Here is a 19218-nt window from a genome sequence, read left to right on the forward strand (position 1 = left end):
TTAATTTTTATACAGTAACGGAATATTGTAACAGTACTTTCCATAAAAACTACCGTAATTAGTTACTTTTTATGAAGTAACGGAATATTGTAACAGTACTTTCCATAAAAACTACCGTAATTAGTTACTTTTTATGAAGTAACGGAATATTGTAACAGTACTTTCCATAAAAACTACCGTAATTAGTTACTTTTTATAAAGTAACGTAATATTGTAACAGTACTTTCCATAAAAACTACCGTAATTAGTTACTTTTTATGAAGTAACGGAATATTGTAACAGTACTTTCCATAAAAACTACCGTAATTAGTTACTTTTTATGAAGTAACGGAATATTGTAACAGTACTTTCCATAAAAACTACCGTAATTAGTTACTTTTTATGAAGTAACACAATATTGTAACAGTACTTTCCATAAAAACTACCGTAATTAGTTACTTTTTATGAAGTAACGCAATATTGTAACAGTACTTTCCATAAAAACTACCGTAATTAGTTACTTTTTATGAAGTAACACAATATTGTAACAGTACTTTCCATAAAAACTACCGTAATTAGTTACTTTTTATGAAGTAACGGAATATTGTTACAGTACTTTCCATAAAAACTACCGTAATTAGTTACTTTTTATGAAGTAACGGAATATTGTAACAGTACTTTCCATAAAAACTACCGTAATTAGTTACTTTTTATGAAGTAACACAATATTGTAACAGTACTTTCCATAAAAACTACCGTAATTAGTTACTTTTTATGAAGTAACGCAATATTGTAACAGTACTTTCCATAAAAACTACCGTAATTAGTTACTTTTTATGAAGTAACACAATATTGTAACAGTACTTTCCATAGTTACTTCATAAAAAGTAACTAAAAACTACTGTAATTTGTTACTTTTTATGAAGTAACGCAATATTGTAACAGTACTTTCCATAAAAACTACCGTAATTAGTTACTTTTTATGAAGTAACGGAATATTGTAACAGTATTTTCCATAGTTACTTCATAAAAAGTAACTAAAAACTACCGTAATTAGTTACTTTTTATGAAGTAACGCAATATTGTAACAGTACTTTCCATAAAAACTACCGTAATTAGTTACTTTTTATGAAGTAACGGAATATTGTAACATTACTTTCCATAAAAACTACCGTAATTAGTTACTTTTTATAAAGTAACGCATTGTAACATTAATTACGGTAGTTTTTATGGAAAGTACTGTTACAATATTACGTTACTTTATAAAAAGTAACTAATTACGGTAGTTTTTATGGAAAGTAGTTACTTTTTATAAAGTAACGTAATATTGTAACAGTACTTTCCATAAAAAGTAACAGTTACTTTATGAAGTAACGCAATGATGTGTGTTAGTGATGCCCACCGGTTGAAGCGCTTCAGCATGATGGCGTTCTCCGTGCAGAGGTCGTCGGCCGGCAGAGAGTTGGCCTGCCAGCGCAGCCGCTCGTCCGCATTGGACAGATACTCCGTCCTGGCGATGTCCGTGCGGAACTGCGTGAGAGAAGAGCACAGGTCAGAGCGCGGCGACGGGCCGGGTCACGCCTGCGGGGTCACGGGGTCACGGGCCTGTACCTGAACATTGGCCTGCTGCAGGTGATGGGACCAGGTGGTGAAGAGGTTCTGTCTCATCTGCTGGTCAAAGTAGCCGGCGTAGGCCACGAAGGCTGCGGACAGCAGGCAGTCGCCCGCGATGGTGGACATCTGGTTCTTGAAGGTCTCGCTGGTCTTCTCCCAGCGCTCCCGCTCGGCGGATAAACTCTTCAGCAGGGCGGTGCTGCGGTTCACCTGCACAGAGATCACATGACCACACACATCGTTACGAGAGGAAACCGCTAAACCAGGAACTGAACCGAAAACAAATGTGGATTTCCTTGATTAAAAACCTTCTCAAATGGTTTTATTAGGGGCCGAGCACCATTCTGCCATTGGAGTCTACGGCAGCCCATAGAATAGAACCGGAAAGTTATGAAATTTGGCACACTGATAGAGGACTGGCCCAACATTAACCACACCAATTTTGGAGTCTCTAACTCAATCCCTCTAGCGCCACCACCTGTCCAAAATTCACTCATGTTTATGCTAATAACTTTTGAACCCTAAGGGATAGAGACACAATTATGGCATTTTATAGTTACTTTTTAATGAACCATAAAACCTAATTATGCGAACTACTCCTAGGCCGCTGCTCTGATTTTCACAAAAATTGAACCAGATCATCTTCAGACGGTGCTGACAAAATGTTATGGAATTCAAGTTGATTCGTCAAATAGTTTTTGATAAACGCGCAAACAAATTTTACATAGCGGTTGCCAAAATACACTTAAGGCTGCATCTCCGCAACGCTTTATCGTATTCAAACCAAACTTGGAACATGTCATCACAACAACAAACAGCACAGCGCCACCTACTGGTCCGGAGATATGAAAAATGGCTATTTTTGCTTATAACTTCTTAACCGTTTGTCCAAATCATAAAAGTGGTCTCGTTAGATTCAGGACGTCATCTGATATCCAATTTTACCATATCGGACATTTTGTCTGTCAGCCATTTTGAATTTTGTGCTAAAATGCTGTATTTTATGAACGGATTGTTATGAAACTCGGTATGGGTCATCAGCTCGATGCCCTGAAGGAGCCTGAGACGTTTCAAAACAGCGCCACCTAGTGGAGCATTTTTCTCAAAAGCTTATAACTTTGGGTGAGATTGACTTATTTTCATGGGAGTAACTTTTTTCGTCTCCTGAATCCTCGCCGAGTCCAACGATACCAGACTTGCCAGGTTTGGGTGTATGGTTTGTGCAGCGTTGTAATTAAGCGCTTATAAAACATTAGCTGATATCGTTGAAACCACTAGTCCGATCGAGACGAAACCAGCATCAGAAGTTCAGAAACATAGGTCGATAGCTAAACGCTAATGCCCAAATGTCAAAATATTGATAGTAAGGGGGAGTAACATCCAATCAAAGTCAGGTGTCAGTCATTTTTTACCTGTTTTTTCATATAAATGTCTATAACTCCAAAACTAAATGAGATATTTTCACCACAATTGACACACATGTATGGGCTCACTCCGAGGACACATACAAAAAATGGTGGGATTGAGCCTCTTGGTGGCGCTATACTGAACTGACAAAATGTAAAAAATGTGTACCTTGAATGCAATGCAAGTCGCTTTGGATAAAAGCGTTTGCCAAATGCATAAATGTAAATGTATTGGAACAAAACATAAAATTCCCATAGACTACAATGCATTTTTCAGCCTTTTTGCCTAAAATCATCTTAAAATGTGTTTAATTGCTGCCGTTTATCTGACACTCCCAGCCCTTTTGGCATGTCTTGTCTTCTTATTTGAAAATGGCTGCTTGTTTATCCTCGAGATGCTTCTGAAGAAAGTGTGATCACTGTACCTTCGCCTCCACGGCGGCCAGGTCGGCTTTGATGGCCTGCGCTTCAGAGATCAGCACGGCGTACTCCTCCTTATAGCGCGCGATGCTAGCCTCCAGATCCCGGATCATCTGCTCCACCTCCTCGGCCTTCGTCTTGTTGTCTTTGGCGTCGTCCTCCAGCTTCTGCAGCTCGTTCCTCAAGGGCTCCACCCGCTTCAGCATGTCTGCGTAGTTCAGCTGAACACAAAGCCAGAGGTCAGAGGTCGTCCGCTGCGCCCGCGGGAGCTTCAGCGGTCAGCGCCCTACCTGAGCGATCGCCCACTTGACCATGGGCCCGCAGGCCAGAGACGCCCGGTTGACCTGCTCGTAGTTGTAGCTGGGGTTGGACATGTAGTTCTTCTTCATCTTCTCACGGATGGAGTCACTAGGACACGCAGAGAGAGTGTGTTAGAACGAGGGCCTTCCATCATGACACACACACACACACACACACACACACACACAGTGTCCTGACCAGACGAGTTTCTGTCCAATGGCGAGCGACTTGGTTTTAGAAACGTTTCTATTTCTATTTATGATGTTTAACTGGCGTACTATTTATGACTTTGATCAAAATGATCCATTTGCGCTTTCTGAGACTCCGCCCACACCTCCTCTGATTGGCTGTGGTGTTTGATTTGATGGTCACGTCTGGTTAGGACACTTGACACACTCATGCACATACAATGTTATTCTTTATTTTATTAATGTCTTTGTTACACTAAAGCATCGACACACTCATGCAAACACTGTTATTCTTCAATAAACACATGTAAAGGGGTCTGATATTGGGTTAATGGTCACATGATGAGAACACTGATCTGAATAAGCTCATATCTGATGAGGTTCATCATTGATTGTGTTTGAATCTGTATTATATAAAGCGCTATAGAAACTAAACCTCCATCTTGAGTGTTATTAGGGGCCAAGCTCCGACTGAATCCGTTCATTACTCTTCCGTTTCTTCTTCTGCTCGAGTCTACGGCAGCCCATAGAACCCAATGGTAGAGTTGTGAAATCTGGCACTGATGGAGGACTGGCCCAACAACAACTGCAACAATTCTCTAACTCAATCCCTCTAGCGCCACCACCTGTCCAAAGTTTGACTTGCGTACTTTAAGTTTCGGGGGAAATTATAATAATTTCCAAAAAACGGCAATAACGTTTGATTAAATTTGCCTATTGTAATGAAACTTGTCTTAATATATTCACTGGGTCATGCCGAGAACACACACTCCAATTTTGCCACATTTGGCTGAACTTCCCGTCAGCCATTTTGATTTCCTTTAAAAACATACCTTTTCAAACTCGTCCTCGACCGCTTGCTCAATATTCTCCTAAACCGAATCGAATCATCTTTAGACTGTGTCAGCGAATACTTCTGGATTTCGAGTCGATAGACGAAAGTGCATAATGCCAAAATAACTCTGAGGCTGAATCTCTGCAATGCCTTGACACTAAACTTTGCGTGTGTCATTGTCACCACATCAGTTTAGTCACAGCGCCACCAATTGGTCGAAAGCGATAAACCATTAAATCGTATTATTAGTGACTGTATATATGATTTTTCAGCCTAAAATCATCTTAAATGGCTCATTGTTGCAGTTGGTCTGACACTCCCAGCCGTGTTGGCATGTCTTATCGTCCTCTTTGTGCTTGGCCCCGATAATGCCTGCTCACAGCTTTTTTTATTATTAAGTTGGCTTGAGAGAGCCAACTTACTGATATTGCTATTAAACTTATTATTATTCTCCTGACTGAAATGTCTGACTCTAACTCCACCTAGAGCTTTAACTCTACAAACTCTAAACTCGGCTCAGATCTTCAGACTGTTCTGACTCGGTGTGCTATATCTTTTCTAACTGATCGGACTCACGGTTTTCCTAAAAATTACTCTCAAAACTCGGAAAAATCACTGACTTTCATTGACGGAAAGTTCAGATGAGCCAAGACAGTTCAAACTCCAACTGACAAAATTCAAATTTTGACAGTTGGTGAGGCTCAGACTCCATTAACTGCCATTCTGTCAACTATTTCTAAACCACTGAGACTCTATCTATCTATCTATCTATCTATCTATCTATCTATCTATCTATCTATCTATCTATCTATCTATCTATCTATCTATCTATCGTGAATCATACCACAATGTGGTAACTCATGATAAATCATGGTAAACTATGGTAAATCATGCTAGAACATGGTAAATCGACTTCTTTAAACTTTAAGCTTTTAAAACCTTTTCAAACTTTCTGGTCCGGATTTCTCAAGCCAACTTAAAGTTTGTCTCAACGAACTTTTTTCTATCTAGTTATATTTATTCTAACATTACACGAGTCGACGTCTGAATGCATGTTACTTTAACACACTCGTCTCTGACTGATATCTGAATCTCTAACTTTAAAACTAGCATTTCCAGTTTTGAAGCACTGAAGAATCTGGATTGTGAAAAGGTCTCGAGCTCAAGAGAGCGCCCGTCTCATACCTGAGAGGAAGATGTGTGCAAGGAGATGATAATACCTCGTGTCCTCAGAGACAAAGTTGACTATGCTGGTGATGAAATTGTCTCTGATAATAACTTGTCTGATCTTTTTCCAGTCATTAGTTTCCTCGCCGAGCAAGAGGCAGATCGACTCTAGAGCCAGTTTAACGGCTGCTGGTGGGTTTGCCATAGCGCGCACTTCAACAAGGTGATGCTTCTTTATCGAGCTGACGGCTAGAGAGGGAATGGAGGGGTTTTAGGACCACAAGGACACATGGGTTCATGCGGTGGGAGCGGAGCAGCCGCGGCGCCGGAGAGAGGGACCGCGTCACATGACCTGCCAGTGCTGGGTCCATCAGAACCATCAGTAGCTGTGCTTCCATCCACATTACAGAAGAACTCCCTCACTCAGCAGAGGATGTGTTTGGAGAACTGGACTCACCAGCGGACCAATTTTGTGGTTAAAAAAGGGTTAGTTCACCCAAAACTGTAAATTGTGTCATTAATGACTGAGCCTCATGTGGTTGGACACCCGTCAGACCTCCGTTCATCTTCAGACACAAATGAAGATATTTTAGTGTAAAGCTGATGCTGAGAAAGGCCTCCATTGGCTCAACTTTACACTCTCAAGACCCTTAAAAGACACTAAAGACTAAAGTTACAAAGTCCAACTCACTACAGCGGCTCTACAATAACTTTATGAAGACGAGAATAGTTTCTGTGCGCAAAAAACCCCTAAATAACGACTTATATAGAGATGACGATTTCAAAACACGGCATCATGAAGCTTCGAAGCGTTATGAATCAGTGAGTCGATTCAGCGGTTCGGAGCGTTATGAATCAGTGAGTCGATTCAGCGGTTCGGAGCGCTATGAATCAGTGAGTCGATTCAGCGGTTCGGAGCGTTATGAATCAGTGAGTTGATTCAGCGGTTTGGAGCGCTATGAATCAGTGAGTCGATTCAGCGGTTCGGAGCGTTATGAATCAGTGAGTCGATTCAGCGGTTCGGAGCGCTATGAATCAGTGAGTTGATTCAGCAGTTTGGATCGCCAAATTTCAGCAGTTTGACATGCGATCCGAATCATGATTCGACTCACTGACTCATAACGCTTCGAAGCTTCATGATGCCGTGTTTTGAAATAGTCATCACTATACAAGTCGTTATTTAGGGTTTTTTTGAGCAACAAAAACTATTCTCATCACTCATACACTAAAATATCTTCATTTGTGTCTGAAGATGAACGGAGGTCTGACGGGTGTCCAACCACATGAGGGTCAGTCATTAATGACACAATTTACATTTTTGGGTGAACTAACCCTTTAAGATGGAAACGCAGCTAGTGGTGTGTGTGTGTGTGTGTGTGTGTGTGTGTGTGTGAGGACCACGGGTGTCCTCTTGAGACGCGGCGGCCGCCGCTCCGCACCAGCAGTCAGTCACCTGATCTCATCAGCAGAAAAGTTCACAATAGTGGGGATGAAGTTCTCGCGCATTATGATGGAGCGAATCTGTTTCCAGTCGGTGGTGCTCTCGCCCAGCAGCAGACAGATGGACTCCAGAGCCAGCTTGACTGCCGCCGGCGGGTTGGCCATCGATCGCACCTCCACTAAGTGCTGCTTCTTAATCGATTTAACAGCTAAACGAGCCACGAGCCGTGAGAAGAGACAGAAAGAGTGAAGACAGGAAGAGAGCAGAGACATTAGCGCAGTGAAACGACCGCCCAACACCACTGGCAAATCACACACAAGAGAAGAGCTGAAAGCAGAAACACACAAGGAAACATCCACTGACCTACTGCCAAAGACACAAATATAGTATTGATTTATACTAGATCGCCAGAAGTGTTGTGCCGCCCCTTCACACACAAGCTTCTTCATCCGTAGGGTTTAATATGGAGTCTCAGCTCTAGCAGCTCCAGCTCTTCTTTCCTCTAGGTTTAGGAGTGTGTTTATGGGGATTCTTCATTTGTGATGTTGGACGAGAAGGCCTGGCTCTCAGTCTCCGCTCTAATTCATCCCAAAGCTGTTCTATCGGGTTGAGGTCAGTCCAGTTCCTCCACCAAACTCCTCATCCATGTCTTTATGGAGACGCTTTGAGCACTGGTGCATGCTGGGACAGGAAGGGGCCGTCCCCAAACTGCTCCCACTAGGGCTGGGTAAAAAATATTGATTTCTCGATTTTAATCGATTCTCACTTTTACAAAACAATTTCGAGTCTTAAATCCCAAGAATCGATTAGTCTATTTATTAATTTTTTTTACAAAATAAAAAAAAATTAATACCGTTTTGGCGCAGCTCAGCTCGAGAAGCAGCAGCGCGGAGCAAACATGAGCTGATCTTCTCTTCCGCCTTAATACCAGTTACAGCGCGAAATAAACACGAATGAGCTTCTGAAAGTGTGTTAGAGATACAGGACAACTTCCCGAAATCCGTATCATGCCACATAGAATCGCTCAATCAGTGTTTCAACCGCAGAAAGACGTCAGTAAAACGGCTTACAAGTAAACAATATCACGTCAGTTACCTCAGAAAAACCATATGCAGTGTCCATAAACTCGTTAATCAGCTAGAAAAATTAACTCAAGACGAGCATTTTGCTAATTAAATGCACCACATTACCGAGGATATTCATTGTCCATGTTCTTCAATATTTAATAAATCTGGCAAGTTTTTATGACAGTCACCCTTTAAATGTTTATATTTAAAAAAAAAAAAAAAATTGGAGTAGAATTATGATTATGTAATTGTAAAGTTATTATAATGTATTATATATATATATAAAAAAAATTTTTTAGGTGTAATTTAAGTGTTTGTTTACGAATCAGTTAATTTTTACCTTCAATATTAGTAGGCTAATGTAGTATCAACTGACTCCCATAGTTTACAACATTAGTTCAGAAATTAGATTTCATTGAGAAAATTTCTCATGTATTATACCTGATATATATCCGAAATAATCCATATCGAATTGAAAATCGAAAGCTTGTGAATTGAAATCGAATCGAATTGTGAAATTTGTGTCAATACCCAGCCCTAGTTCCCACAAAGTTGGGAGCATGAAATTGTCCAAAATGTCTTGGTGAAGCATTAAGAGTTCCTTTCACTGGAACTAAGGGGCCAAGCCCTGAAAAGCTCATCTGAAGGCCACAGAAGTTTGAAGGTCTGGAGCTCTTGACTCTGCAGAAAGTTGACGACTTCTGTGACCCTCAGCATGCGCTGACCCCGCTCTGTGACCCTCAGCATGCGCTGACCCCTCTCTGTGACCCTCAGCATGCGCTGACCCCGCTCTGTGACCCTCAGCATGCGCTGACCCCTCTCTGTGACCCTCAGCATGCGCTGACCCCGCTCTGTGACCCTCAGCATGCGCTGACCCCGCTCTGTGACCCTCAGCATGCGCTGACCCCGCTCTGTGACCCTCAGCATGCGCTGACCCCGCTCTGTGACCCTCAGCATGCGCTGACCCCGCTCTGTGACCCTCAGCATGTGCTGACCCCGCTCTGTGACCCTCAGCATGCGCTGACCCCGCTCTGTGACCCTCAGCATGCGCTGACCCCGCTCTGTGTGGCTGAGTTGCTGTTGTTCCCAATGGCTTCCTCTTTGTTATAATCCCACTAACAGTTGAGCGTGGAATATTGAGCACCTGGACTTTGAGGGGCGGCTCAATGCTTCTGGCTTTAGTGTATCTGCCCTGATCGTGATCTGAATGATGACTTGTTATAAAACACCGGCCAAATGTTTGGCTAAACGGATGCCGTTTGCCGGACAGCAGTGAATATTTCCTTAAAAGTAGATCACAAGAAGACAGGAAATACTATTTCACACTGTATGTAAGTGAGCAGAAGTGAAAGGCCACAGGGGCAGTGGAAGCTTTGGCAGGAGAGCGAGGAGAACTCGTACCGTTCTGAGCCTCGATGACGGCCGGCTCCACCTGGTCCAGATCCTGCTTCACTCTCAGCTGCTTGTCTTTAATCACTTCCTGCTGCTTGTACACCGCTTCCTGTATCTCTTGACTCATGACCTGTGAAGTAAAGCGGCGGCGTGAGGTTAGGAGAGCAGGAGGGGTCATCAACACCAGAGAGGGTCAGGGATGCGGAGGCTTGCCTTCTTCTTCTCTGCCTCCTGCTGGTCCTTCACCATCTTCTTCAGCTTGTCGTTAGCAGCGGCGTTCTTGACCTCCAGCTCCTGACTCTTGATCCGCAGGTCCCGCCGCAGCTCCTCCACCTGACACACGGTTAACAGCGGCAAATCAGGGTCGCTCACAACGCAGTGTTTTCACACTTTTTAAGGAGTAACACAATATTGTAATGCTGCGTTCACACCGAATGCGAATAGAGCGTCTGGCGCGAGTGATTTCAATGTTAAGTCAATGGAAAGGCGCGTTTCGCGCGTCTGGATGTCCTGCGGCGCGGAAGCACGTTTCGCACAGCGCGATGGACCCGAATCCGCCTCATTCGCACATCCAGTTTGCGCGAATGACGTGTCATTCGTCCAGTTTATTCGTCATTCGTCCAGTTTATTAATCGTGTCATTCGTCCAGTCGCATCATTCGCCCAGTTTATTCGTTGCGTCATTCGTCCAGTTTATTAATCGTGTCATTCGTCCAGTTTATTCGTCATTCGTCCAGTTTATTCGTCGCGTCATTCGTCCAGTTTATTCGTCGCGTCATTCATCCAGTTTATTAATCGCGTCATTCGTCCAGTTTATTCGTCGCGTCATTCATCCAGTTTATTAATCGCATCTTTCGTCCAGTTTATTCGTCGCGTCATTCGTCCAGTCGCATCATTCGCCCAGTCGCGTCATTCTTCCAGTTGCGTCATTCGTCCAGTCGCGTCATTCGTCCAGTCGCGTCATTCGTCCAGTCATGTCATTCGTCCAGTCGCATCATTCGTCGCATCATTCGTCCAGTCATGTCATTCGTCCAGTCGCATCATTCTCCAGTTTATTCGTCCAGTTTATTCGTCCAGTCGTGTCATTCGTCCAGTCATGTCATTCGTCCAGTCGCATCATTCGTCGCATCATTCGTCCAGTCATGTCATTCGTCCAGTCGCATCATTCTCCAGTTTATTCGTCCAGTTTATTCGTCCAGTCGCGTCATTCGTCCAGTCATGTCATTCGTCCAGTCGCATCATTCGTCGCATCATTCGTCCAGTCATGTCATTCGTCCAGTCGCATCATTCTCCAGTTTATTCGTCCAGTTTATTCGTCCAGTCGTGTCATTTGTCCAGTCGACATCATTCGTCCAGTTTATTCGTTGCGTCATTCGTCCAGGTCATTCGTCCAGTCACGTCATTCGTCCAGTCACGTCATTCGTCCAGTCACGTCATTCGTCCAGTCACGTCATTCGTCCAGTCACGTCATTCGTCCAGTCACGTCATTCGTCCAGTCACGTCATTCGTCGCATCATTCGTCCAGTCATGTCATTCGTCCAGTCGCATCATTCGTCCAGTTTATTCGTCCAGTCGTGTCATTCGTCCAGTCGCATCATTCGTCCAGTTTATTCGTTGCGTCATTCGTCCAGGTCATTCGTCCAGTCATATCATTCGTCCAGTCACGTCATTCGTCCAGTCACGTCATTCGTCCAGTCACGTCATTCGTCCAGTCACGTCATTCGTCCAGTCGCGTCATTCGTCCAGTTTATTCGTCGCGTCATAAATCCAGTCGCATCATTCATCCAGTCGCATCATTCGTCCAGTCACATCATTCATCCAGTCACGTCATTCGTCCAGTCGAGTCATTCGTCCAGTGTATTCGTCCAGTCGCGTCATTCGTCCAGTTTATTCGTTGCGTCATTCGTCCAGTCGTCCAGGTCATTCGTCCAGTCGCATCATTCGTCCAAGGAGCGCCTTGAACACGCGTCTATTTCGCTTCAAACGCTCGATTTATACACGCGTCCAATTCCCTGCAGACGCGCAAATGGATCCAAAATGTTCAATCGTCCGACTAGATGTTGCGGCTCTATTGGCGTTTGGTGTGAGCGCAGCACGTGAGGTCGGTGGAGCGCGTACCTGATCGACGGTCTCCTTGATTTTGCGCAGACCCACGTTGAGGTGCATCTGCTGCTCCTCCAGCTCGCTGCGCTTCTCGTTGAACAGGTTGGCGTAGTGGTTGATGAAGTCCAGGTAGTGGCGCGGGGTGATGGCCATGGTGCGGCCGCCACGCTTAGCCAGACGGTTATTAGCCTGAGAACACCAGAGCAAGGTCACAGAGTGCAGAGAAGCCGAAGCCAATGTGTTCAGATCTGTGGAGACGACCTCTGACCTGGTGCAGCGTCTGATGGACGAACACGCAGCCGTTGACGATGGCCTCGCGGTGGGTGGGCGGCTGCGGCAGTTTGTCGTACACGATGGGCATGTAGTCGGGCACTTTGTAGTTGGGCTTCTCCAGGTCCATCTTGCTGGTGAACTCTTTACCCACCTGGTAGAGCGCCTCAGTGGACCAATCCCCAAACCAGTTCAGCACACACCTGCACAGAAGCAACACTGGGCCGTCACCATCAACTCTGCTGGACCATACATTTTACATAAACGATAATATTGTCAATCTAAGACCATTTTCATCTACAATAATGATAATGGCGTAATAATGCAGGTACACCTTTTCAAAGATCAAGACACTATTATATCTAAAGACTATTTAACACTGAAAACGGAAAACATCTTAAATATCCACAATAAATGAACAAAACTACCAAAAACAAAATGCTCTTGAATAAACGGCTGAAAATGCAGCGGATGATTGCGTTTTAGGAAGTGCTGGTAATTTTTTTCTGTAATGAATCACGATTTAATACATTTTTAATGTTTTGATATTGTAATAATTTCAGTTCCAAATTAATGTAGAAACAATTTATTGACAGCATATTTTAAATGTGTTGTATTGTCATCTTTTTATGAATTAAGTTTTCATTAATGATGTTACATTACAGTATAACTGAAAGCTCCCAATTTCAACATTTATTAGGCTTTAAAAAAAAAAACTTTTAATCTAAGTGAACTTAAAACAATCTGTACATAAACCCAAAATAATAAATGTTATTTTTACCCATGGCCTTCCCTGTTAGACATATACAGAAATGTAATAGTTATCAAACACCTTTCTTAACTGCATAAATAATAACTGAAATATAGATGAATCATCATTAAAGCTACACTTTCCTCAGTTCCTGTTGTTCTGTGATGAACATTAATGACATCATCATCAGTGCTACTGTCACTTTAAGAACAGAAGCGCATCTCATTATCTCCTCACAACTCTTTCAGTTCATTTCAGACGTTATTGAACTCATTTAAGACTCTAATATGAGAATACTCAACATCCTCTGTGTTATTGTTATTGTTTGTTCATGAGCAAAAGAGAACTCGATGTGAGCAGGAGACTGTGTGTCTGTGCGTCGAGTGTGAGTGTGTGTGTGTGTGTGTGTGTGTCAGAGTGTCCCTCGATTAGCTGACATGAGACGCAGCCACACAGACAGGACACTGACACACACACACACACACGTTGTGTTTTCATGTTTTATGGGGACTTTCCATAGGCGTAATGGTTTTTATACCGTACAAACCATATTTTCGATCCCCTTACACTGCCCCTAAACCTACCCATCACACACACACACACACACACACACAATAAACCTACCCAACACACACACACACTGCCCCTAAACATACCCAACACACACACACACACACACACACACACACACACTGCCCCTAAACCTAACCCCCACACACACACACACACACACACAATAAACCTACCCAACACACACACACACACTGCCCCTAAACATACCCAACACACACACACACACTGCCCCTAAACATACCCAACACACACACACACACTGCCCCTAAACCTACCCAACACACACGTTTGTTTTTGTGAAATGTGAGGACATTCCATAGGCGTAATGGTTTTTATACCGTACAAACCGTATTTTTTCTATCCCCTTACACTGACCCTAAACCTACCCATCACACACCACACACCACACACCACACACCACACACCACACACCACACACCACACACCACACACCACACACCACACACCACACACCACACACCACACACCACACACCACACACCACACACCACACACCACACACCACACACCACACACCACACACACACACACACACACACACACACACACACACACACACACACACACACACACACACACACACACACACACAGCCCCTGCCCCTAAACCTAGCCCTCACAGGAGACTGTGCAGTTCACTTTCTGTGAAAAAAACTCATCCTGTGTGATTTATAAGCATTTTGAAAAGTGAGGACATGGGGAACGTCCTCATATTTCTCCCTCTTTTTGTAATACCCATGTCATTATACACATTTGTGTCCTGATATTTCACGAAAACATGCCCACACACACACACACACACACACAGCGTTCTCTTGTGTCTTGTCGCGCTTGGAAGCATTTACATCTATAAGAGCGTGATCATAATGTAACTCTCGGCAAAAATGGATATAAAAACGGACGCTGGAAATTATCGCGGCCGGAAAAATGATTGAGCTAATTTTTTTGTTATTGTGAGATGAATTGATTTATTGACGATCGCGACAGGCCTCAACACCAGCATGAGCAGTGCCTATAACGGATCCTGAAGACTCCTCAGTCTGACCTGTTGAAGAGGGCGGGAGATGTGGCCGCGCGGTCCTTCAGGCCCTCAGACGACGGGTTCATGGTGAACACCACGTGCAGGTTCCGGATCACCTGACTGGTGAACCACTTGTAGAGTTCCTCATGGGTGTCCAGCATCAGGCCCTCCTTCTGCGCGCCCTCCTTACACTGCGTCATCAGGGTGGCGTACTCATCGCCCTCAAACAGGCCGGGCACCTGCAACAGCACAGAGAGATCAGCACTCACACACACACGCGCGCACACACACACACACACACACTCACACACAGCACTCTCCCTCAGCACTGTTGTGAACTTCTGTTGTTTCTTGAAGTAGAGACGTCAGGATCAAACAGAAGTTCTTCTTTTAATGAGAACTCTGTGCTGCAGGTCGTCCGAAAACAGTCTAACTTAACAGTACAAAATGCAATTTATCTACATTTCAGGGGGAGGGGTTATACAGCAGGGGGAGGGGTTATACAGCAGGGGGAGGAGACATTCAAAATAGGGACACACCCCAAACATTCCTGTCTCATCAGCCGTAATTCAATCAGCATAACTATTCAAACGCAGAGATGCTAATCCAATCACTCAGGCAGTTTTGCTCTAAACTTGTCATGGTAAATAGTCAGGAAGTGCATAAAGACAAAAGACTTAATGTCTCAAACACTGACACAGCCTGATGTAATCTCCTTAGAATTTCCTCAAGTTTACTTCAAAATGTAAAACACAAATATAGATAATGTTTTCAGGAATATTCTATTACATTGGAACCTAGATATAACTATAATATATACATAAATATATATGCAGATATATGCATAAATGTGTAATCGCTCAGCACACACACCTCTCCGTTGGCCAGCAGTGTGTTCATGCGCTCCAGGAAGCCTGAGTCCAGCACGTTGGACTCGTCCATGATGAAGGCGATCTTCTCGTTCTTGCACCCGGAGCGGCGGAGGACCGTCCGCAGGTCTTCATCAAAGTCCTCGCCGGTGTACTTCCTGTGGACCTGCACGGACACATCACGGTTACTACAAGAGCCACAGAAGCTGACAGGATGAAGCGAACAAACACGCTAGTTCTAACCTTGATCTGATAGACACTCAGTCCGTTCATCCAGGCCACGAAGCGGGAGAGCGTCGTCTTCCCGGCCCCACTTACCCCGATCAGGAGCAGGTGACCCTGCGGCTGCCGGAAGATCCTGAGGGAGAACATCATTACTGACGCATCAGCGGGGGAAATCACGCGCGGCTGTTTAATCGGGCTCTCCGTACCTGTCGATCCTCAGCACGTGATCCAGCACCTCATTGAAGAGCACGAGAGGAACGTCCAGCTCCTCCTCGTAGAACACCTTCAGCCTGGCCTTCACATAGTCCCGCAGCTCCTCCTGCTCCACCGGGACGTAATCCTGCAGGAGAACAGCAGACGGGATGAGGCGCACTTCATCGGAAAATACCGGCATTCAGAACCTCTAACCGACAGATTTTCCCCATGTCGGTTATTTGGGTTTTCCGCCCCGTCAGTCACATCAAGTGCAGTTTGCAGACACAGAGATGCAGGAGCAGTTATCTGTGTTTATAGATGCCCAGAATCACTATAGCAACTGCATGTTTTACACAGTTTATATACCGTAAAACTCCCAAATAGACGCCTGTCTCTTTTAAACGCCTGGTGTGACGACAGGTTTGGGTAAATAAAGGCCGGTCTCAAATAGACGCCGGGTCTGTTTTTCAGTATCGGCTGTATTTGATCTTCTCAAACCCGTCAGATCGTCTGTTCTATGTTTTGATTAGATTTCACGTGACAGACGGAACCGTTCATGAACGACTCATCACTATGGCAACATAAAGAGGTTAACGAACTTTCAGTCTTCAGTTTTTCTTAATTCTCTCAATACCACCATGGAGAAAAGTGTAAGTATCATTTGACATTTAAGCTGACAGTTGTCAAATTTCAAGCGTGGGTAAAGCTGGATACGGAGCGGCTGAAACATTCCTTTAATGCTTGCGCGCAGACGTGCGCGTGTGTTTGTGTGTGCGAGGGAGAAGGAGGAGATATATTTCATGAACTTCAGGATGTTATCGTTAGGTATGTGGCCTGACAGGAGCTTCTGATGGAAGCGAGGATCACCTTATCCATTGTTTCACAGAGGGAGAGCCGTGCACATCTGGGCGGAGCTGTTAGCGTGAGCAAGGCAGAGTTAGCGGAGGCTGGAGAGGGAGAAGTGGAGGAGGAATTCACCCATGAACTTGAATCAAGAATCGCGGGGATGATGATAGTGATGAATAGAGTAATTCTCTATCACATGATTGCAGTTGTTTTACAGGGTAGCCTTCATTCTTTCTTGATGTGTTTCGGGCAACAAGTTCATACGCTCAATGGATTTTAGCGGTAACTTATATTGTTCTGCCCATTGCTGTCACATCGTTTTGTTTTTTGTGCTGCCAATAATCTAAGACATTTCTTACATTAAATCATTTGTTAAACACATTCAAATTAATTATAAATAAAACGTAATATAATGTGGTAACCTCCTACCGTCATGCTTGAACATCTCCACACTAAATTAAAGGCCTGTCTCTTATAGACGCCTGTTTCAAATACAAGCCGGTGCAGTTCGGTGATGTGGGTAAATAGAAGCCCGGGCTATTATTTGAAGTTTTACGGTAGATGAATTGCTCTTCTTATAGCCTACGCGCTGACACACACACACACACACACAGACAGACGGCGTGCGCGAGCCCCGAAGCCAGATCGCTTTCACTTTCGTGCTCAAAGTTTGTCAAGTACATGCGTTTAAAGGCTTGCCAGTTTCACCATTTAAAGCGATTGTGCACTATTCAAAAACAACAATACGGAAAACTTATCATAAATTATCTCTTAAACTCAGCTCGGCTCTGTGTCACAGAAGAAAGCTGTGTCGCGTCTCTGATAACACGCGCGCCCTGAAGGCAGATCTATCACCTGCGTCCTCACAAAGCTGTCATTTGTATGTGTTTTAAGCCCTGCCAGTTTGAAAATTAAAGTGATTTCAGATGTGTGTTATGTTGAACTAATGCCTGATATATTGTGCCAAACGAACACTCAGACAAAAGCTCGCACATCACGTCAAGATCGCGCGCAGAGAGCAGTGTCAACGCTGTCCTAGGACTAAAGTAAAGTCACTAAAGTAGCTTAAACTCAACCATTATAGGCATATATTTTAATTAGAGATGCTCCGATCAGCATTTTTGGGGCCGATCACCACGATCATGATCTGCCGATTGCCGATCACAGAATGGCAGGGGAATGGCAATCTTTTATCTATAATCTTGCAGAGTTTGCACCATTTGTAGAAATGAAACTAACTCTAAATTAACTGAGTCAAGATCTTGAAGAACCACCAAGGGTTTATTTTAGAAAATGAGATAACTTAAGGCTACTGTAGGCCATCTTTCCCAAATAAATGTATATAATAAATGTATATTATCTCACCTAAATATTTGATCATGCAGTGCATTTTTGTTTTTAAAAACAAATTTTCAGGTAGATCTAACATTAGTATTGAGGTAAGAAATACTAAAGACATTTAATAAGAAATCAAATGTAATTAATATTGGTCTTCCCTGAATAAATTAAATGAGTTTAATCCTTACACTTAAAGCTACACTGTGTAACTTTTTTAGTCTATTCTTAGCTAAAAACACTTAGTTCTTTCAAAAATATATGTGCTCATTAATGTATATTTACTTCTTTCAAGTAATAAAGTATTTTCGTAAGTTTATAATATGCCATTGAAAATACATAAGGTAATGGGATCTAACGGTGGTCGCCATGTTGCCCCTCCATCTTGAAAGTACATTAGCCAAAGAGGGACATACCCGTAAATTCAAGCTTCGACTTTGGCGTTTTAACACTCGAAGGCTCTGTACAAAATTCTCTGCCTCGCGCATGTGCGCGTCAACTTGTTCAGACTTGTCTGGTGCATGTGCAGAGAGTTTTCATCTCAGCAGCTCCAGTAACAGAGTTATACGGAGTTTTCCTGGCTTGTTTATTCCTCAAAAGTCTGTTTTTCCTTGTGTGGTATTTCTGTGCGCTAATAACTCCGTAAGTAATAATAATTATTGTCATTGTAGATGTGTTTCAGAGTGTACATCGCGTAATTCAGTTGATGTCACCTCAGAAGTATTTTTGTGTCAACATACAATAGCGTAATGCTCACCTATTTGAATAATCATTCAGTTATTTTGTTATCAACAATGTTTATTCGTTTATAGAAAATATTTGCTTGTAATGTATGTTGATGGAAATATGTATCAGGTCTGATCGGCATATTAACATTTGTTATACAGAGCGCACTGCAGTGCTAACGTTAAAGCGCCGCACACACTCTTGAAACCGGACACCGCTTGTTAGCAGCGGCAGCTCCGCTCCTTTTAATGCAGCTGCATTTAGCGCCTATATATGGTACAATAAGCTCTGGTTTACGGTTACATTATACAAATGTAATTTATAAGTATAGTTATACAGTTCTTAACTGTGTATGTATATTTACCATCCTTATTTGTTCTCTCACAGAAACCACATTTATGTACATATCCACGCAAACCTGTTTATGCCTTGCAATTGGATGACTGAATAAACATTACTATCATCAAAGTTCACTC

At 43.4% G+C, this 19218-nt stretch overlaps 1 protein-coding gene across 1 annotated transcript in view; it reads right to left on the minus strand.

Moving 5' to 3' along the window:
- Positions 1-19218, minus strand: part of dync1h1 (dynein, cytoplasmic 1, heavy chain 1) — a 132340-nt gene that overhangs the window by 45458 nt on the left and 67664 nt on the right. The window contains exons 40-52 of the mRNA XM_079833960.1: positions 15847-15980; positions 15659-15773; positions 15420-15581; positions 14571-14785; positions 12180-12384; positions 11927-12100; positions 10023-10142; positions 9819-9939; positions 7363-7558; positions 3710-3827; positions 3425-3640; positions 1591-1803; positions 1382-1509 (exon numbers count right to left, since the gene is read on the minus strand). Coding sequence (XP_079690086.1) covers positions 1382-1509; positions 1591-1803; positions 3425-3640; positions 3710-3827; positions 7363-7558; positions 9819-9939; positions 10023-10142; positions 11927-12100; positions 12180-12384; positions 14571-14785; positions 15420-15581; positions 15659-15773; positions 15847-15980 — 2117 coding nt within the window. The remainder of the gene's footprint in view (positions 1-1381; positions 1510-1590; positions 1804-3424; positions 3641-3709; positions 3828-7362; positions 7559-9818; positions 9940-10022; positions 10143-11926; positions 12101-12179; positions 12385-14570; positions 14786-15419; positions 15582-15658; positions 15774-15846; positions 15981-19218) is intronic.

Source organism: Gobio gobio, assembly GCF_949357685.1.
Source record: "Gobio gobio genome assembly, chromosome: 13".
Classification (NCBI taxonomy): Eukaryota; Metazoa; Chordata; class Actinopteri; order Cypriniformes; family Gobionidae; genus Gobio; species Gobio gobio.